The 22140-nt window shown below is 42.8% G+C and overlaps 1 protein-coding gene across 1 annotated transcript in view; it reads right to left on the bottom strand.

The window, feature by feature from the left end:
• Window positions 1-448: 448 nt before the first annotated feature.
• SORCS1 (sortilin-related VPS10 domain containing receptor 1) overlaps window positions 449-22140 on the bottom strand; it is a 236399-nt gene continuing 214707 nt past the window's right edge. The window contains exons 23-26 of the mRNA XM_005878302.2: window positions 21762-21861; window positions 5674-5779; window positions 5390-5550; window positions 449-3695 (exon numbers count right to left, since the gene is read on the bottom strand). Coding sequence (XP_005878364.1) covers window positions 3631-3695; window positions 5390-5550; window positions 5674-5779; window positions 21762-21861 — 432 coding nt within the window. The 3' untranslated portion in view covers window positions 449-3630. The remainder of the gene's footprint in view (window positions 3696-5389; window positions 5551-5673; window positions 5780-21761; window positions 21862-22140) is intronic.

Here is a 22140-nt window from a genome sequence, read left to right as displayed (position 1 = left end):
CATGGGAGCCTTTACCATTCCCCAAGTTCATTTCAAGCAGGTTTGGTCCTTCAGTAACTCCAAGCTTATGAACAATTTGAATGGGTTTGTTCCATAATAATCACTTCTAATGAGCAGGTTACATATTTCAAAGTAACCAGTTTGGAGTGATTTTTAAATAGAATAAAGCAGGAAACATTATATAGTCAACTGAAATGTAGACAGAATTCAGGTGGTAGAATATATTCTACTTTGTTAGCAAAAAACAAAACAAGAGAAAAATCAATCAATCAATCAATCAATCACCCTTCCAGCCTGTGACCTTTACTATAATCTCATAAAATTAGCCTTTACGAAATCCTCCAGGTGTGGTCCAGTACCACACTTTGAGAAACAAGGAGGTAGATCACTTCTATATCAAGACTGAATATTAAGGTTTGGGATAAAATAAACACCTTGAAACCAAGACTTTAGAGACATTATCTGTTTAATAAATATGATTGTAAAAGCAATAAACAAGAGCAATTATACATTACACTACATAGTATTTAACAAAAAAAATACATCAAAAAAGTCATTTGAAAATTAGAAGTAGTTCCAATACTATAAGAAAACTTTATTTCTTTTTTAAATTGGCTTCCTATAAAAATAAGTTGGCAAATGAGGGATTTCAATGCTCAGTTGGAATCCTGGAAAAACACAGAACAGCTGCCAAGCACCCCATTGCTCTCAAAGTTGCTGTTTTGAACTTCTGAAGAAAAAAAAGCAAAGCAAACCTCTGCATTTTGGACAGGGAACCCAATTAGGAATAAGGCAAGGGAGAAAATGTGGGCTGGGTAGTTCAGGGTAGGGCATGCACAGCTTGCCTTCTGAGATTTGGAAAACATTGTGATGTCAGATTTTTATCTTGCCCTGAATCTTACCCTCTACATCTATCCCTTCCCTCCCACTCTTCTGGCCTCAAGCCCACCATACTCTGCCTTGTGTTTGCACCTGCTGTTAGCAAGTAGGTAGGCACTTGGGTCCCTCCCAACTATAGACTGTTATTACTAAGTTCTCTTCGGGGACTGAGCTGGAATGGCCTAGAACAGTGGTTCTCAAACTTCAGTGTACTTCCCAATTGCCTGAGGGGCTTGTAAACATAGATTGATGGGCTCCATCCCTGGAGTTTCTGATTCAGTAGAGATGGGGTGGGGACCCCAAACTGGCATTCTAACAGGTCCAAGGTGATGCTGATACTGCTAGTCCAGTACCACACTTTGAGAAACAGGGAGCTAGATTTTAAGAACAATGAGATTCCTACTGAGCAGTACCTTGCCTCTTGAATCTCCTACAGGCAAGAGAGGCACATGAGGACCTGGGAGATGCTGCATCTAGAACTGGCCATCTCTGGTCACTTCCCAGAATTCCAAGCATCTCATGCCCACCTCTGCTCTTCGTTAGGACTTACAAGCCCATTCTTCCCTATGTCTTCTCATGTCATCATTCATTTATTCCTTCAACAAATAACCATCTTTATAGATACTCTAGGCAAGGCACTGTGCTCGATTTGAGTGTTAGTTCCTTTTTCATCATTTTCCAATTAAAATGAACACAACTGCAACTCTGAGGACTCCCTGGGCCTCTTTTGGTTCCCAAACACTTGGTCTTCCAGATTAAATTTGGGAGGCTCCAACTGAAGAGGATCAATGAGGATGTTTCCTATGGGATAGGAAGCCTGGCAGGTCAGGGAGCAATTGATTTCTACAAATAGATAGCCACCTCAGGCACAATCCATTTCCCAAATTCATAGAGGGCATCTTCAACCATAAAAATTTCTGCTTGATTAACTTCTAACATCAGCTTTGCTAGTCTTCCTCTGCCTGGGCTACCGAAGGGCCGGGGTCCTCAGGATCTTTAGGACAACCAGAACCCTGTTATACCCTGTTGTTGAGCAAGAAGGAGGCTGCGCTTTGAGTAGTTTTTCAAAACTGTTTTCTCCTGAATTTTAGAGTGGGCTTTGCCCATTCCAGAATATTCCAAGGGCTTCTGCTGGACATACTCTCGTTTCCTTCTTTCTCAGGGCCTTCTCTCCTGATTGCCCGGGGAAAACTGGAATTTCTTCATGCTTTGAGCCAATCGCTTTAGTTAGTGGGCTAACCCCTCCCCTTTATGCTATTCATGTTGCCTTTGCCAATCCTATGATACTCAGAGATCTGGGAGCACGCAAGTGAAACGGCTGGGATCATCTTATACAATCAAAATCTCATCCTCATGTAAGACAAGACCTCTATATATTTTCAGACCTTGAACATTGAACCCATTAACCTGCTTCTTCTGCTGAAAACGGTTTTATTTTACAAACATTTTTACTCTACTGGGAGACAAGAAATACTGGTACAGCAACCATCACAGAAGGAAATTGCCCTGCCATACAGTAACATGTTCAAAACATTTCTCACAAGAATCTTCTAAAGCCTGCCTGCACGAGAATTTTATGAGGGTGTGAGGATACCACCATTCATCGGAATGCTTTCTTTGCCAATGCACATGGCCAGATTTGAACTGCTTTGCAGACATACCAACTCTTTCACACACATGGTATGTGTCCAGGTGGGAGAGGACAAGGGTATTTGGAAGAGGAGGAGACAGAGGGTGCATGAAGCTGAACCCTGCAAGGCAGGATGCAGTTGGTCAGTGAGTACGGAAGCTGGCATGCTTGGGAGTGTCCAAAATTGACAGTGACGAGGAACTTGTGGGCGGTGGAGGTAGGGGTGGCAGAGGCTAGGCCAGTATTTAGGGAATGTCAGGGTTAAGGTCCAGAATCTAGCAACATGTTTGGGAAGAAAAGGCAGGAACAGGTGAAGGGTAACTTGGGGACTGGGAGGGAGAGATACAAAGACATCTACAGATCATGACCACAGGGACAGCAAACAAATGGGAAGGCAGATCCATGGGTAACTAAGATTCTGTTTTCCTTATAAATTGGAGGAGGAGTAAAGAAAGCTGCAAGGGAAATAGTCATAACCAGAAAGGCTGAACAGAAAACACAAGTCCACTTCTGACATGCTTGCCCTTGCCAGCTGTCCTTCCCTACTCTGCCTGCATACAGGGAACTTCAACTCAGAGCTTTATCCCCATGGCCACACAGGATGCAGAAAGCAGCCTTGTGGCCACTGCTGGCCAACACAGCCACCAGATAACTTGGAAGTGGACATGGCAATAAGGAAGATGGAACAGAGAAATAGCTCAGGGTTTCAAACTTCTGTGCATGTCCTGGTGTCTTGTGAAAAGGGACTGGGGTGGCTAACCCACCCATCAGCCGGTAGAGCTGAAATAGCTGTGAAATCTAGAGCCAAGAAGAGTTCCAAAAATGCATGCAGATTTCCTTGGCCTGTACATGTTAGGAATTTTCTACAAACACGACGGATCAGAAAAAGAGAGAGAAGAGAGGGGGAGGGGAGTGTTTTTCCATGAAAAGAGCACCTGTCCACTGCCCCTCCGAGCGTGTTCTCAAGGTACCATCCACATGCACAGGCTTAAAGCTAACAACCCTTGTCATCTGTGTCTGGAGAATTAAAAAGTCCCGATGCAGTGAGTATTTGTTTGTTTGGATTTGGATTGTTTTTACTTTATTTGTTTGGTTTGTTTGTTTTTACTGGCGTCCTCCATTCAAACATTTACATAGGTAGGGATTTCGTTTGTGCTTTGATTCTCAGCAACTATGGAAATACTTCCTGGCAAAATAGGAAACAGAACAACAGAGGAAAGAAAGAAAACACAGAGTTAGTGGTCATGAAGGGTGATGCACTTGACAAGAGCGAAATTCTTTCCTGATGGGTGGCAAGCAGGTCGCCTGGAGCCTCTGGGGGTTTTCCTTAAATTGCAAAGTGTGCCCCAGCAGATCCCCGCTTTGGCGTTGAAGGTGGAGTGGCGTGTCTTGCTCTTTGCAATCGGAGAGATGAGTCACCAGGTTGAGCAGAAGGGGAGGGAGGGGAGGGTAAAGCTACTCTCCTAAGAGAAAACGTGTAACACTTACTCATTTAATGACACTGGAAACAGAAAGGTGTCAGAGACTTTGCAATGTCCTGGCGAGGGAGGGAGGGCTACTTTCCCCGTGAAAATGGGATTGAAAACCAAATGACCCACCAAGAGGCAACCTGGAAGCTCCAGCAGTGAATACACAGGGTGAACGCCTCTCTGGGCTTGCAGACAGAAAGGCCTTTTTCTTTCCAACCCAAAGCAATTACGCATTTATCGCCCTGTCTCCCCAGATAAAAGAGAGCGCGCTGTGAAAACCGGACACCCTCCGTGGCTGCAGTGGTTATTATTACCTCCAGCACCAGCCAGTCATTGCATTTAAATTTCCCCTTAACACAGCCACGGGGCTGTCCACTATCGGTTTAAAGACAGGGCGATGTTTTCATTTAGGTACTCGTTTTTCCCCCAAGTGACAATCTTATCAGGGCCTGCTAGGTGGCTTGGCATTATCACATTAGAGTGAAGCATGAATGGTTACATAGTAATTTATCCGTCGGAGTCAGCATTGCAGGGTCTAGGTGGGAACAGTTACGGCTTCAACTCCTGTTGCCAACAGACAGGAGGAAACAAGAAGAGAAATGGGTCACAACGGTGGCCTCACGCATTTGTCTAACTTCTTGGGAAATTTTCTCTGCCATAAATAAGAGGGTCTCGCAGTCACCCTGGAGACTCTATTCCTAGCTGTTGGATGTGCATGCTTACGTCACAGGCTCTACTGATATATGACAAAGTCCACTTTAACACTTCTGGAAGGGGGCAGGGAAAAAGGAGAAAGAGAGCTGCCCATCTAACCCTCCAGTAGCTCTCTCAGGAAAGCCCACTCCTGGGCTGTTCTACAAACTTGGTGCCTCTTGTCCTTAAAATTCACAGGTTCCGTGTTTTCTGGGGGACGATTTTTAGATGACTGCTAGATTTTTTAAAAAATCCCAGGGTGATCGGGCTGTCACTCCTCTAGGGCAGGATGCCCTCCTTAAAGCGGTCTCAAGGTGAGGCTGCCATATCTTGTTCTGGTCGTCACGTACCCCGTCCCTCACACCCTGCCCGGCCCTCCAGGCCACCAGGGCCAGCCTCTGGGGCCAGCCCTTCCCGAGTCTTGTCAGAGCCAATGTTTTGCTCTTTGCCCAAGAAAGCTTATAGCCCAACGTTTTAGCAAGGGGTTTTGCAAAAAGAGGAACAAAGCCACGAGGGGGAGGGGGGCAACTAGACAGGAGCAGGAAGGCTTTTTCCCTCACTCCAAGGGGAGGAAGCAAGGAAGGAGGTATCTTAGCTGCTTCTCTGAGGGATGTTAGCGCAGAAAACAGTGGTTATGTCAAGCCAGAAAGGGGTTAGAGAGAGAGTCAGCCGCTGACTACTCAGGCTGAAGGGCTGACAGCTACTGGGAATCATTTACCTATGAGCTGGGATTCCACCTTCTCATCTATCAGCGGGCCAGGCCTCCTCAGTTCAGTCTGAGAGATATGGGGCCTGCTTTCAGTGGGACTGACTGGACTGACCATCTCCCGTTCTTTCTCATTTTGCATCTGGGCATAAACATTAATCCCGGGGATCTTCCTAAAACATTAACAGAAACCATCACTGCCGTGCACGGGAGACGGACATCCCGTGCGACACGTGCTTCTGAACCTGTCCCGGAGAAGGAAGTGGGCAGGGAGCCAAGGACAGAGGCACACGTACCTTTTAAACTTGTAGATGACGAACACGGCCAGCCCCACGAACACCACGGAGAGCAGCATCAGCATGGCGGATCCACTGTGGGTCGGGGTGAGGTCGATCAGTGGGGCTGGGGGAAGCAAGGCATGGGCATGAGCAGGGATGTAGGCAGGCGGGACTCCGTGGGAGGCTCACGGTGCTCACCTAGAGGCAGGGGGAGTCCCAGAAAACCTTGTGGGACCTGCATACAAGATGCACGTCACACAGCTGACACATGGGTGTGTCAGAGCCTGTCCCAGCCTCCAGAATGCTCCAGCTGGCCTGCCGTAGAGGGGCAGTGAAGCCAGATTACTTGGATTCAAGGCCAGCCCCACCACGAGCAAGGTGTGGGATCCTGGGCAAGTCATTTCAACTTAATGTGCCTCATGGGCTGAGATGAGAACAGCAGTGCATATCTCATGGGGCTTTGGTCAGGATCTAATGAGTTAATGCATGCAAAGCACTGATAACAGTGCTGGGCACATATGAATCTTCTATAAATATTAGCTTTTATCACTACTGCTGCCGCTATTTTTTCTAATCAATATTTATAATAATATACTTAGCCAATTTTCCTATAATTTGAATGCAAGCATTTCCTTCTTAGCAATGCAGATAATCAGAAAATCTACCAAAGGAATATGTATATGAATTATCCATTTTTTTCTCACTGCTATCCCAGTCATTGTTATGTGAAAGGAAGAACTGAAAAGTAGTCACAGAACAAGCTAATGTTTTTTACACACAGAAAACTGGTAGCTTAGTGAATATATCTCAAGGGCTGGGGGAGGGGTGTGCAATGGGTGTGGTTTCTAAACCTCTGGAAGCCCTGACAGCTTGTGCTGGGAAGCAGCGGCCTTCTAGGTGAGTGGAATTTACCTCTCGGACTAAACAGATGCCTTTGCTGCCATAGAAGATTCTCCCACCCGGAGCTTGCCCTTAGAGTGCAGGTCCAGGGAACATCTCTTTCCACTCCCAAACCTCTTCCATCTCAGGGTCAAACCTGTTGTACTTTAAAACTTTGTTTCCAATTAAATTTCGCTCTCTTGAAAACTGACATTTTGCAAAAATAGCATAGCTCAAGCATAAAAGACAAGCAACATGTACCCCTTGGAAGCCTGAGTGCTGACCTTTTAATGTCCATCAATTGAAGCAAAGCCTGATACTCAAAAATGTGGGTGACCTTTAAGCACCACTTTCTCTGGCTTTTCTCTGTTAAGGGCCAAAAGTGCAAAGTTTTGGTCACTAAAGTTCAAGAGCAGGTAACTGTAATATGGATGATCTCTGACAAGCTCGAGGCTGCTCTAGGCTGTCTGGTTATCCTGTATAGTAAAAGGCTAATATGCAAATAGACTGAATGGTGGAACGACCAGTCGCTATGACATGCACTGACCACGAGGGGGCAGATGCTTAATGCAGGAGCTGCCCTCTGGTGGTCAGTGCGATCCCACAGGGGGAGTGCTGCTCAGCCAGAGCCCTGAGCTGGGCTCACAGCTGGTGAGTGCAGCAGTGGTGGTAGGAGCCTCTCCCGCCTCCAGGGCAGTGCTAAGGATGTCCAACTGCCTGCCAGCTTAGCCATCAGTTGAACATCCCCTGAGGGCTCCCAGACTGTGAGAGGGCACAGACTGGGCTAAGGGACGCCCCCCTACCCCACACACACCCCGAGTGCACGAATTTTGTGCACCGGGCCTCTAGTTGTAGGATAACAGCCCAGCCACTCAATAACCCCTATGTATTGTGAAGTATACTCCATACACCAAATCATTTGGTGAAAAACAAAGTCAAGTCCTCTTTCCCAGAAAACAGGCTCAGTTGTGTTAGTAGAATCAGCCTTTAGGAAGCACTAAGATGAGGCACCCCTGTGATTCTCTCTTCTCTGTAAGTCAAGCAGCACTTAAGCTGTGAGGTGTGAGTCTGCAGATCTGTGTGTGGAAGATGCAGGGGAACAGCCATGGCACATGTGGCTTCAGCTGGAAATCATAGAATAGAGGTCTCTTTCAGGTACTTAGAAAGCACAATGCCATCAGCAAAGGAGTCCAGAAATACTTCAGAATTCCCACCCAAATCAGAGCAGAGAACACCTCTGTTAGTCACAGACATCAACATTGACTCACAAATGGAAGACAGGACCTATGGTCTCCACTGAACAGATAAAACGATGAGATTCCCATTGGTTAATGTTGTTCCAAAGGGCTCAGAACTAGTTAGTGGAAGAAATAAGACTTGACTCCAAGTCATTTATCACACACTCGCCAAACATGTGCGCGCATGCGCGTGCACACACACACACACACACACACACACACACACACTTCATATATATTCAACCCTGGGCTTGCATTTCAGTGATGGATAGAAGAAATTTTAAAAGATAGTTTTCAGACAGAGAATTAAGGCAAGAACAACAGCACAAGAAGTAAATGAACAAATGGCACAAGTTAAAATATTAAGTTTTAAAATCATACATGTTGAAACTTGGATGACATGTATACACACATATCTGTATATATGTGTATATATGCATATTATGTGTGCCTAGAGAAATGAAGTCTCATGGATCCACCACCTGTTTCCATGACCATAAATCGACGTTATTATCTTTTCCTTTCTACCTTCCATCCACTCCCCACAACCCCCAACCACTGGATTATTTTGAAGCAAATCTCAGCTACCTTACAAATTCATATACAACTCTAAAAGATAAGGTCTCTTGCTCTCTCCACATTATCACGATTAAGGAAATAATAATAGGAAGATATTTTAAAGGCAATCTTCTAATGCAAACCTTGACTTTACTGGGAACAAATGGAGACCCAGAGAGGACGAAGATGGTTAGGATGGTTAGAGGCAGGTTATTTGCTAAACTTCTAATTCCTAGCTGACAGCTCTTTTAGAATAAGCAGGATATCAGTGTTGTACTATAACTAGGAAGAATCTTAAGCCTGTTTTAAAGGTTTGGCATTTGAAATAAATGAAAAGCTGAACAGAAGAAATTACTTTGGCTAGCCTCTCTCTAAGACAGAAAGCCAACACACACACACACACACACACACACACACACACACACACACACGGACTCTATTCTCCTTCCCTTCCCCCATCTCTAGCTTAACTCTTCCAATTCTAAACCACTCCCACTCAAATCCACATTCCTAAGCAAGCGGCATTAATACTGCTTAGTAATTAGCACATTATTTTGGGAAATGAGCTTCTGTGTCCCATGTTCTAAAACCCCCTCCTCTCCCTCTCCCACCCGTTCCGCACTTCACAGAGGCAGGCCAGGGGGCAAGCAGACGCAGCAGGCAGAGGCGGGAGGGAGACCGATACCATTGCCCTCTGTATTCTTCTTGCTGAGCTGCGCCTGCATATAAACAAGCCATTATTGCTCCACACAACAGCAGCTGCATGTCTTAGTTTGCCCAACACTTAGGTGCGTTTGTATGTTTTGCTGAGGAATGGAAAATTGTGATAAATGGGCTTTAGCTTGTTGTGTGGAATTAGCAAAACTTAATCCCTCTCCAATTGCAGCATAAACAAGGTGGAAGCAGAGGGGAAAGTGCTGAGCAGTTTATCTGCCATTATTCATGCACAGAGCAACAAGGACAGGACAGCACTGCAAGTCACCGGACGTTTCTCAGTGTGGGTGCTGGCAAACACAGTTCTAAAATCCCATGAGGACCTCAGAAATGCACCGAAGTTTCACCTTCTGTGCATGAACACTTAGATTGATTATAATAATAGCCATGCTTACAGTAATAACCATAGTCTTGGTATATAGTGAGAGCTAAATAAATGTTCACAGATTGCATGTGTGAGAGCAAAGTCAAAATTCCACATTTAGGGTGAATTGATAGATATGGTCCCTTTTGTGGAGTCAGATTCTCTTCCACTTATGGCTAAGTGGCTTAAACTGAATCTCAGTTTCCTCATCTACATAATGGAGATAAAACATGTTTATTTTAGAAAGTTGTGAGAATAAAGTAAGATAATATCTTTAAAGCCTTAGCATAATGTCTGGTACATGCCCAGTATCTATTTTTTAATATATTTTTATTGATTTCAGAGAGGAAATGAAAGAGAGAGATAGAAACATCAATGATGAAAGAGAATCATTGATGGGGCTGCCTCTTGCATGCCCCACACTGGGGATTGAGCCCGCAACCCAGACATGTGTCCTGACCAAGAATCAAACCTTGACCTTCTGGTTCATAGGTTGAAGCTCAACCACTGAGCCACATCGGCCAGGCATGCCCAATATCTATATATATAAAAGGCTAATATGCAAAGTGTCTCCTTGGGAGTTTGGGAGACCGGAAGTTTGATATGACCGCTTGTTATGACGTGCGCTGATACCAGGGGGTGGCACAGAACATGGAGGGTGACCAGCAGTGGAGGCAAGGAGGCGAGGAGTCAGGGGGAACCATGCAGTGGCGGCGTGCGGGTGGTGAGGGAAAGAGGAGGCAGGGAGGCAGGGAGGTGGTGAGGCAGGGAACCTGATCAGTCCTGATAGCTGGCCAGGCATAGGGACCCTACCCATGCACGATTTTGTGCACTGGGCTTCTAGTTTTTAATATCATCATATCATTGCTACCATATAGCTGAAAGTGTATTCTATAGAAAACCAGCCCTGAGAGATGACGAAAGAGTTCTGTGGTCAAATACTTTTTAGAAGTGTTAGATGGGCATCCCCCATCTTGGAGATTCATGATGCTCAAGAGTGTATTATGTTGAAAGTTCACAGCAATCTTGCATGAACAAAACTAATTTAACTTTAGAGTTTCACACACTCATTAGACCACAGACCCATGTTCCACACAACACATTAGGAAATGCCTCCTCCTGAGCACCACTTTCCCCTTTGCTGCAGCCTTGGCTCTTTGTATGGTTATTTCCAAGTTTTAAAGTCCACACCGTGACTAGGAAAGCCGTGCAGAAAACCCTTGTTGCTGTCTGTATTCACTCTCATTCTATCCAAGAGACTTTCTTAGAGAGCGTCTATCTGCACTATGACCCTGACACTTTGAACTGTTATTACATCCCTAATCCAGAAGTTGGTGCTATCAAAAAGTTGCAAAAGCAAGTTCACCAAAGCTTGATTTTCTTTTTTTTTTCTCTTTCCTCCAAAGAGAGCCAAGCCAGGCTTCTAGTGACATGCCTTGAATATCATAAAATCCATGTGGTCTGAAATACCTTTTTTAGAAATTGAGATGGTATGAGCATATAGAGAAAGATTATCTAGAGTGCAGAAAGGTTTACATGTACAGAGCACCCTCACTTGGCCAATAGGCCTTCTCTCTGGTTCAAATCCAACCCAGTTGGGGAGTCTTAAGGATGGCTATGCCCTACTGAATTGAAGCCAAGACCTTGGAGGCCAGATTGAGTGAGAATTCCCAGGGAAGCTCTAATGACTCATGAAGCACTGCTGCTAATTCTAAACTTTGGATGAGTCTCTAAGAACATCTAGTCACCAGATGTTGAGGTCACTTGGCCAACTAGTAACAACCATGGGTACCACAAAGACCAAGCTTATCACCATGCTGAACAGAGAGGAAGAGAAGGATGCCTTTGTTTTCTAGGATTGAAAATCAAGGAAGAATCCTACTTCCTAAGTAAATAATTTCTCAAAGTAGAGTTAACAGACTGCCTGAATAGAATCACGTGGAGAACTTGTAAAAAAGCAGCTTCCAAGGGTTCACTTGAGAAAACATACATCAGTTTCTGAGAGTAGGTCCCAGAATATGTAACAAGCTACATATGCATCTGTGTTTGAGAGTACCACATAGAAGGCCCCACCTACTGCTACTCATAAAACATCTAGTCCTTGTCTTTAGTGTGTGCCTGAACTTTATATTTTCTGGGTCACTAAAAGAAAACAAAGCAAAACAAAACAAAAAATACATGTCTTTATTGCTAACAGTGGTTCAAGCTGGCTATGGATAAATTGCGTTGCTGGGTCAATTCTCTACTTCTATCTGTGTCCACGCCTTGTACAATTTGAGTTTGAAGCTTCTCCCACCAAGAGGTGACATCTATTTCCTCACCCCTTGAATCGGAGCTAACATTATGACGTGATTTGGGAGTGGAATGAAATGGAAGTGATGGTATGCCAATTGTGAGCTTCCAGGCCTTGAGGACTTTCTCTTTCTCTGCCCCTCCCAGAATCCCATCACTGCCATGTGTGAACAAGCCTGGAGAAGCCTGCTGAAGGATGAGAGAGCACGTGGAGGGGAGTTTAATTATTCCAACTGAGGCCATTCTAGAGCAGCTTACATCTAACTGACCCCCAATATGTGGGGAAGCCCAGCCAAGGTCAATAGAGCTCTCTATCCAACAATCCATAGCTGATTGTAGATACACAATAAACACAGAACAGAACCACCCAGCTGATTCACATTCTCATAAGCAGCAACACAATGCTTATTGTTAAGCCACTGAATACCTGGTGTTTGATTACATAGCAATAGGTTATGCATATCTTCTTTCCTCAAAACTCTTCTCTTTCTACTAGTTAAATATCCAATGAGCAATTCTCACCTTTGGATTCTACTTTATCCAATTCTTTATCTTGTTCTGGACTTCTGTCCCCACTGGTAGGGTAGCAGGGTCTAAGTATGATGACCATAAATGTTCGCTTCTAAACCAGAACACTTTGAAAATGAAAGGAAGTGCTATTAAAGCTTATGCAGACACAACAGATATAATCCAACAGTTTTGGCCACTCTAGGTTTAAGGAACTTGGTGTTTAAGAGGTAGCTTTTCCTAGGTTCTGGAATCTTCTCTATATTTTATATGTATTTTCCTGCCTTCTTTTTTTCACTGCCAGTTTTTCTTGACTATCTGCCTTGCCCTCCCCTTGGGAAACAGTATCATCTAACTACCATTTATTCTATCCTGATGCATGTTTGTGTACTGCCCATGAGTTGTTCATCTGATCACTCCCTCCCCCTTGACCACCTCTGCCCAAGAGTTTCTAGATACATCCTCAAGCTTGGCCAATTCAGGCCAGTTACCCTGTCCTCATTTCAGGCCCTTTAATGAGGCCAGAGAATCAGAAAATGGTGAAGACAGACTCTGTTAGAAGCTAAGGAGCAACCTCATTGCGGGTCCCTGGCACATTTATGGAAATATCACATTCATTTAATTACACTGGGGATAGGGATATGTTTAGATATCTTCACATCTGTTATTACTTATAACATCACAACAGCTCAATAACTGGCAAAAGCCACTGCGTCTATGTGTCTGTGAAAAAAGCCTAATTATTTATAGAGGAGAAAAAAAAACTGTATTAACATCACAACAGCTCAATAACTGGCAAAAGCCACTGGGTCTATGTGTCTGTGAAAAAGCCTAATTATTTATAGAGGGGGAAAAAACTGTACTTAGTTTTGGGAAAAATACAATTAGCATGACTTTAGTCACAAAAGACTTGTAAATGACAACTGTGTAAATAATAAGAAAACCAGAGACTAAAGAGACAGATCAATTTATTGGCTGTGGAAGAATTTCACTAGTACTAATTGCATCCCTAAATGGAAAATGTTACTGCAACAATTTGTTTCACTTTACAGTTCAGAGCTCCACAACTCCACAATCTGCCATCTGCATCTATAACCATGTGGCGTAGATTATATTGTATTTTCTAAAGCTTCGTGACCAATGTTAATTCTACCTTAAGTGGCAGGGGTCTTCCTCCGTGTGAAACTCTCACATGGGATTCACAATGTACCCTGACCTAGGCTGGAATTCTGACTTCCGTATCCCCTCCCACATTTACTCATAACATAGCCAGTGAGAGCAACGGCAGCCTGGAAATATTAATTCTCTAATATCTCTGCGATACTATCATTTTTATTACACCTGAAAAAGAAATTAAACCAGTCAGCAGCAATGATGGAGGCCGAGATAACAGTTTTATGAAAAACCCACACATACCCTTGACAAAGGACAGTTTTCCTAGAACAGAACGGCTTACACAAGACAACTGCTAGACAGACGGGAGGGGGTGGGTGCAGTTACTGTGTATTATTATTTTTTTTAATTCAACCTGGGATTTGAGGCTCTTCCCTTGAGAAATATTAACTTTTCTCTTTTTAAAAGCGTATGTCTCAGAAACTCCAGAAGGGCAGTGACCCCACGGAAAAGCTGAGGGTTGATGAGCACCCTCATTCTCCAAGACATGCAGAAATATAGTGAGATGCGGATGGATCATTTTCTGCTCATACTGGCACATTAACGGCATCTAGAAAACATCATTTGTTTAACTTGCATAAAACTCGTGGCTCTCCAAGCACATCTGCCACTAAGACTCTAGTGTGACTCAAATCATTTGTCAACTGCTTCATGGCCACAGCGTTTGGCTGGCCTTTGCCATTCATCTAGATTATGGATGTGGTCTATCTCAGATCCAGAGACATGCTTCATTTTTCTCCCCTTACTCCCACTGTCGTCTACCCAGGCTGCCAATTAGGTTGGCACCAGATATGCCAAGAAATTAGATTTTAATGTTGATGACGAATTTCCTCCTACTCTTAATATCACAGCACCACCCCCCCTTTTTTTTAGCATGCCTCTGCTTTACTGGATGCTCTGAGTTATAAATCAGATTTATTGCTGGAGATAGATGGGCCCCTTTCCTTGTTATGCAGATGAATTTCTGTCCCTGGAATGTTCCCTGAGAGTGGTTGTTGAGCTTGGTGAAGGGCAGGGCGGGCTGCATGGGCATCATTCTGGGAACTTGCTAAAATTGCAGATTTCCAGATATCACTCCCTGGGATTCTGATTCAGGGTGTGTGTGCGGTGAGGCCTGAGAAATCTCTGCTTTTGTGAATCTTCCTGGGTAGCAGTGATGCAGAGTTAGGCGTAGGAACAGCGTCTTTATAGCAGGGAGCTACACGGGGTTAGAAAGAGTCTCCCCAACCACAAACAGGGTTTCATTTATCCCACATGTACTGAGGGAACCTGTGGGCTCCATCTCTTCTAGTCCCTCGATGCAAAGGTCCTGTTCCCCAAGTTTCAGGTTATTTGCCCAACAAATAAATCCTGTGAAATGCAAATGACCTTGGAGGTGCTGTTGTTTGTAATTTAGTATGAATCACTCTAGTTAGGTTTTATGTTCTCAAATAAGATGCTAGCCCATTCTTCAACGTCTATTCTCATGAAGAATCTCATCTATTCTACCAGGGAAGAATCAACAAGGTTTTAAGTTTCTTCTCCCCTTCCCCTAAACCACCCCCCGCCCCCATCAAATAAATTACCACCTGTTGCCACTTGGGTTGAAAACTTCTTGTAAATGTGTAAATAATTTATTTAAAAAAGAGAAAGGATTATGGATTGTTGCCCAAACCCATTTTTTAAATCCCTTCACCTGCCCCTTCTTCCCTTTTCCATGTTTATCATATTTTATTATCTCAAAGCTTCATTGACAAAAGGTTTCTCACTAGCATGCACGGATGATAAACAAAGTTAATATATAAGGCATATTTGTCTTCCCTGAATGTCATCCCTTTCTCTTTCCCCGACTCATAATTTTACCTTCAGTAAATATACCCAAGGGAAATATTTGAAAGCACGTATCTAGGTGTTCCAAACCATGTGCAACTATGCCTCACTCAACACATAAACCATATATCACCTCGCTGTGCTTCCACTCAACACAGCGCTCCCACTGGGTATGCTTCCTTTTCCTTCCTTTGGTGAGCTCCTATTCAACATGAAGGTTCGTCTCTACTGAACCTTCTATATGGACTATTTTTCATCGTCTTGACTTAGAATGAGTAAAGCTTCATGCGATTAGTATTTGTGCCTCATGTCTAGCCCGTGTGGAGTGAGTGAGCGTTCTAATTCATTTCATATCCCTGGATGAACCATCGTGTTAAAGGAACAATGACAAGTGAGGCACAGGATCATGTGATAAACAAGGGAATAAATCTAAACTGGAACTTATCCTTGAGTAAATTCCAAGCTATTAGAGGCCATGAGAAGATTATTGGCATTTTAGGGATATTTTTGTAACGGGCCACGTTTCTTTTTCCATAAGGACCTACAGAGATGAAATGTTCTGCAGCAGTTTCAGAGCCTTCCTGTGAGTCTTGCTGGAAAAAAAAAACCAAAAACAAACAAAAAAAAACCCCTCTCTGTAAGATGACATCATAGCTCTTAAAAAAAGAATATAAATAAGTACAAATCACATAAATAAATAAATAAATAAATAAATAAATGGCAGGGTAAAAGCATGGATGAGAGAGAACTCAAGGGAGATGTCACAAATGACATGAGGAAGGGCCAGCTTGTCTGATAAAGTGAGGATAGTACGCCCTAAGGTGTGTGACTTGAGCTCTTTCATGCAGTGAGGGTGCTCTCTGATATTGGAAACATTCCCCTCAGGGGCCAGAGCAGGAAAATAATGGCCGATAAGTTACACCTGCTTTAGTCTCTTTCAGGAACAGCCCCTCAAGCCTGCCCTACTCCTGTTGTCTCTGGAATCTCTTCTTCCAGAATACAGAACTCTCATTGTCCTTCAACCTTCCCCTTCCCACAATGTGCATATCAATGATTATAATATGTAATAAATTACATATTCTGGCACAAGAAAAACACAGAGATGGGTTTTCCCTGGATGTTTATTAGATAAATGAATGCTAGGCTATTCATTTATCAATTATTTGTTAAGACGCAGAATCTCATAGAACAGGTTCAAAATTAAACAAACTGAATCTGAAGGTAAGTTGGAGAACGAGATTTTGAATATATCTCTTCAACTTAGAAACTGAAGATACATCTAATTATTTATAAAGCAATATTTATTGAGCACCTGATATGTTGCAAGTTCTCTGTTGGGTACCACGGTGGAGACAATATTAAGATATGCTAAACTGTGTCCTTAAGAAGTTAAATAAGAGTGATGATGATGATGGCAACAATAAAGATTTTAAAGATTTTAATAAAGATTTTCACCTATCCCTTGTCTGTGAGCTCAGACAAGGGATAGATGAAATCCAGGGAAAGGTCTCTAGAAAAGATTCATGCACATGTTGGCATTGAGTTGAGCCTTAAAATAAAAATAGACTTAGGAGGTATAGACAGATGGAGAAGGGGGAGAAATAGTCCAGTTGGGAGTAGAATGAGGAAAGGTACACGTCAGTCAAAACACCAGTGTGTCCAGTCCAACATCCAGCTTGATAGATGTCTACTCCCTTTTCCAACTCACTGGGTTGTTTTGTAACATCCTAGCCTTTTTCTGCTAAACATCGATGCCAGCTACCACCAGGTTCTAAAAGCCAAAGAGAGCCACCCTGGCCATGGCCCTCCCTCAAACTTCCCGACAACACCTTCTCATTCTCTCCCCGTTCTCACACATTTTCACATCTCTCCTTTCTGCAAAGAGAATTTCAGAAACATATCTGTCAGGAGTGGTACGGTCTTAAGAGTAATTGCACAGAAATGGAGAAGTAGAGGAATGGCTGAGAATAAACAAGGACTGCTAAAACAAAGTTTAGCTCAGCTTAGATATCAAAGTTAATGAATTCCCCAATAGACCATGAGAGCGGGGGTGGGAAACGAACTCAATCCAATCTCTAATGACACCCAGGTATCTGGAAATGCTTACCTTGTGTTCCCATAAAACTTAACAGGGAGCTGAATTTGAGACACAAAATAAGGATAGTAAATTCCTGAAAGGAGACAGTTCTTTTTCCTTGGAGACAAACCAAATTATGCATTGCCTCTTTCACCAGCAACATATTCTGGCTCAAACATTTTTAAAAGAAGGCTGCTGAACATCTGCTGAGCAATTAATGGAATGCAGCAGTGTGCTGTAATGGTCCCTGGGAAGGTATTAGCAATCCTGCTTATGAGACATGAAATGTTGCAAACAGTGGCCCTTTTTCCTTTTTTGAAAAAAAAAATTGTATTTTCTTCTGCCTGCTGCAGGAGGAAAAGAAGAAGGGAAAGGTAACTGAGGTGAAAGATCTGCATCAAATACTCTTCCTCGTTTTTTCTTTTCCCCAGGTTTCTTCCTACCCATAAATAGGAATGTGTTCATTTTAACTTAATAAAAGAAATTGTGGCAAGTGTCTCAATGCACTGACTCCCCCACCCCACATGCCAAGCTTCTATGTACAAAGGAACTCCCTCCACTGTCTCAGTAGATATACTCTACCACCCTGTTCAAATAGTTTTTAAAAAAATCATACAGTTGCAGCCAACTTAGTAACAATCTCCAACAGACAACTTGGCCCACATATATTTTACTTCTTTATCACAATTACTGAAATACTAATCTTAACACAAACATTGTCTTTAGTATATAGAAGTCTGGCTGAGTGAGCTGGTACCTGTGGGTACCACCAGTTCTAACACTATTATGACAAGCATGGCTAAACTCAACATAACAGAAGTTTCCAAGACCAAGTTATTGAGTCAGCCCTTCACATTCTTTTCCTTTACTCTTCTAACTAGAGCTAGTTATTCCAATACAAGTCTACATCTACTCCAGACCCTGAGCCAGTCATAACAGGAAGCTCAATAAGCCAGTTGATTGGGTTGGGAATTACAACGCCAAAAGGTCCTACTATTAAATCTAACAGGGAAGAGCCTCAAACAGCCACAATGGTTGGAAATCAAATATTTTTCTCACTCTATCCAAATTGGCCCCGTTTAAGATTGGGCTTCTGCCTTGAACTGTATTGTTATTGCCTTATTCTTTGGCAACCTCACATCATACATATCTAAACTGCAGGGGGCTCTCATTCAAATCTCAGGGTGCTTACCTGAGCTCCCAGAAATATCCCTCCCTTTGGCCGGTCCTTATTCCCAGAGATCTGAGCCCTGCTCTCCAAATTCCCCACTATGGAATAAACTATGAACATTAGTTAGGGAAATTTTCCAGATCTTCCAAATTTTGCATTATTCCTTGCCACCTGGAGCTTAAACCAATAACAATAAACCTGTCATTGCTATGGGGAATGGGCTTTTTCTCCCACATGGATTCATGGATGACTTTGCTCTATCCCTTTCTCTGGCCAAGCCACTGGCCAAACTAGTTTCAATTAAATACCTACTTTTTTATTCTTATTTTTCAGCTTGATCACAGCTCTATGCCAGATGTCATTATAGGAAAGCATCCTTAAGAAACATTTGAGATAAGATTTCAAATTCAGCAACATCATCTGACCATCTGACCATCTTTGGAATGTGATGTGAATGAGGTCAATAAAAACCAGGCACATAACATAACTGATAGACGAGAGGTTTGGGAGAAGAAACAAATGAAATGTTAGTGGCCTCCAGAATGATAGACTGGGAAAGTAGGTTAGGTCTCTATTCTGATCTGTGATGCTCCCCTTTCTAACAAAGGCCCCTGGTAAACAACAGGGGAGTGTTTCCTAAGAAATCAAGGCACCCAGCTGAAAGCAAAATATACTGCCTGAAGACAGTGCTTATTTAGAAGGTGAGCATGCTGTAAAGCAAATTTTGCCTCCCAAGCGATGAAGTAGATGAGGTTCAGTCTTCCCCCTAAACAGATTGGACCATCATTTAAATTAAATAAACAAATAACCTTTTGTTTTTTGGTTAATCCTAACCCAAGGATATTTTTTCCATTGATTTTTAGAGACAATAGAAAGGAGGGAGGGAAAGGAAGAGAAAGAGAGAAAAACATGGATGTGAGAGAGACACATAGGTTGGTTACCCACATGTGCCCCTACTGGGGCTAAGGACCGAACCCTCAACCCAGGTATGTGCTCTTGACCGGGAATCAAAACCATGATCTTTGGTCTGCAGGCTAACGCTCTAACCACTGAGACACACAGGTCAGTGCAGTAAACCCATTTAAAACTATCGCAAGTAGTTACTTTCTACTGATTTGACAAAAGTTGTCAGTGGCATGGCTATTAGCATGATGTTTCTGGACATTGTTCATTCGCTTTAACCAGCTATGTGTAACAGTCATGTGTCAGTCACCACTATTCACCAAAGGCCAAAGGTCAACCTTCTTGGTAGGAAACGGCCAAGTTAGATCATCAAATGCCCTGAGATAAGTAGGCAGACCTTTAGCTAAGGGGTTGGTCTAGTAGGGGCTACTTAATAGTTCTGATTTCTTACACTTTATTTCTTCAGGGCATTTTCATCAGCAATATAATTCAAAACATGACATTTGTTAATTTGCTTCCTGCCCAGCTTTCCCTTGTGATGGAAGCTTCATGAAGGCAGAGACTATTCCATTCAGAGAACACTGCTTGGCTCAGAGCAGGCAGGCACTCAATAAATGTCTGTTCATTGGATGCATTAGGATAGCAAGCTGTAGAATAACAAATCAACTTGACTCAGCCCTCCTTCCTCTTATGAGTCATCTTCCTCAAGTGACTCTCAGAATCGGCCATACCTCTGCTCAAAGGTCTCTTAGCCTTCCCAAAGCCCAGCAAAGGAAGTATACACTGCCAAGCCTGGCAGAGTTCCACACTCTACCTCCATATCCCATGCTTAGGAAGATTGACTTAAAAATTGTTATCATTGATTTCAGAGAGGAAGGAAGAGGGGGAGAGAGAGAGAGAGAAACATCAATGATGAGAGAGAGAGTCATTGATTGGCTGCCTCCTGCACACAACCTGGGCCTGTGCCCTGACTAGGAATCAATCCATCCCTGACTGGGAATCAATCTGTGACCTCCTGGTTCATAGTTCAACGCTCAACCACTGAGCCACACCAGATTGGCAGGAATAGTGACTTTTAAATATTCATTCTTTTAAGGCAGAGGGATTATTTTTTAACAAAAATTATGAAATCATAATAAAAAGAAAAGATACAATATAAAAAGAAAAGAGGCCAACCTTCTTGGCCTTCCTATAGACCTAGGCACAGCTCCAGAGTCTCCAGGAAACCAGAGACTAAAGTTGGAAACTCTTGCTCTTTGTCCCCACTTATTCCATGTTCCTTCCTTGGTGCTTTGGTGCTTGGAATTTCTCTGGCATTTAATCCTAACCATTCATCCACCTTCTCCAAGATCCTATCCGGTATCATTTTGACTGGGTATAATTTATTTCTGATTTACATTTCCTATACATCTTTGTTAATAATATAAGGAGTAAAAACGAAAACACACACAATAGCTTACTATCTGCCAGACATTACTCTAAGTGCATTACTTAAATTAATGCAATTCTCACACAATCCCACTGACATAGGTGCTACTGCCATCTCTAAGGCCCAGAGAAATAAAGTCTCTTCTCAAGTTCTATATAGTGAGTCAGTGATGGGGCCAAGATGAAAACCATTGGTCTGGCTGCAAGATTGAAAACTCTAAGTGCTTAAGTATGCCCTTTTGCCTCCCTACCTGAGCATGTAGGCACGTTACTCACTGAAATACCCCACCACTGCCCATCCCCCGACTCCAGAGCACCACCACCACTGCTACAGCAAACTTTGCCCCCATCACAACCAGATCATATGTATTTTGGGGACAAAGATCATTTCCTACTGTACCAGCAAAGTAATTTGCAAAAATAAGTACTCAATAAATATTAATTTAATTTAGTATTGATACAACCAATGATAGCTATTTCTATTTACATGGGATTACCTGCATTATCATTGAGACTTCTATATAGCCTTAGGAAGAGGGTTTCTGCCTCCTACCTTCTATAGGTGAAGAGACAGAAACTCAATGACATTAGTTAATTTGTAAGATCATGACCAACTTGGGATTCAATTCCTGGCTACAGCCCTGTACAATTGCTAAGTCCCAGGTATTTCCACTGACTACTGTATCTCAAAACTTTAAAAAAATATTTGTAACATGAATAATTTGAAAATATGGTTTTGCAGAAATACCAGGAAAAAATATTATTTGTAGAATTAACTTTATTTTTAAGATTTCTGTTCAGATAAAACTTGCTATTATTTGAGGAGTATGTATTTAGGTGAATCATTATTGGTTTTCACCAGGACTAAGAAAATGCACTTTATTCTGTTGCCTTTCTGATAAGGAGAAGCACCATATAGACTTGTTATGATAAAAGGATTGAGAATCCCCTTTACTAGAGCCACTAGGAAAGAGAGGGGACATGCAAACTGACCTGCTGTTAAGTGTGCTGCGTGGACGAGGACTTGGATCCCGGGTTTCAGCTCAAAGTGCACCGAGTTCTGGTTGAGCTTGTGGATCAGTAGCTCCGATATCTGAAAGAAGCAGTGTCATAGTGGGTGCCACCAAAATTATCATACTGACTATAAACAAATGTGCTGAGAAATATGTATTGCATTTACCAAGGCATTCCCAATAGTATGCTTGTGAATTATATAAGTTTTAATAGGATGCTTTATTCCAGAATATGAAGAAGTAATAATAATTATTTTTTAAAATATATTTTTATTGATTTCAGAGAGGAAGAGAGAGAGAGGGAGGGAGAGAGAGAGAGAGAGAGAGAGAGAGAGAGAGGAACATCAATGATGAGAGAG

Source organism: Myotis brandtii, unplaced genomic scaffold (assembly GCF_000412655.1).
Source record: "Myotis brandtii unplaced genomic scaffold, ASM41265v1 scaffold550, whole genome shotgun sequence".
NCBI lineage: Eukaryota > Metazoa > Chordata > Mammalia > Chiroptera > Vespertilionidae > Myotis > Myotis brandtii.
The sequence above is the reverse complement of the archived record's forward strand: the minus strand, read 5'-3'. Positions and strand labels throughout refer to the sequence as shown.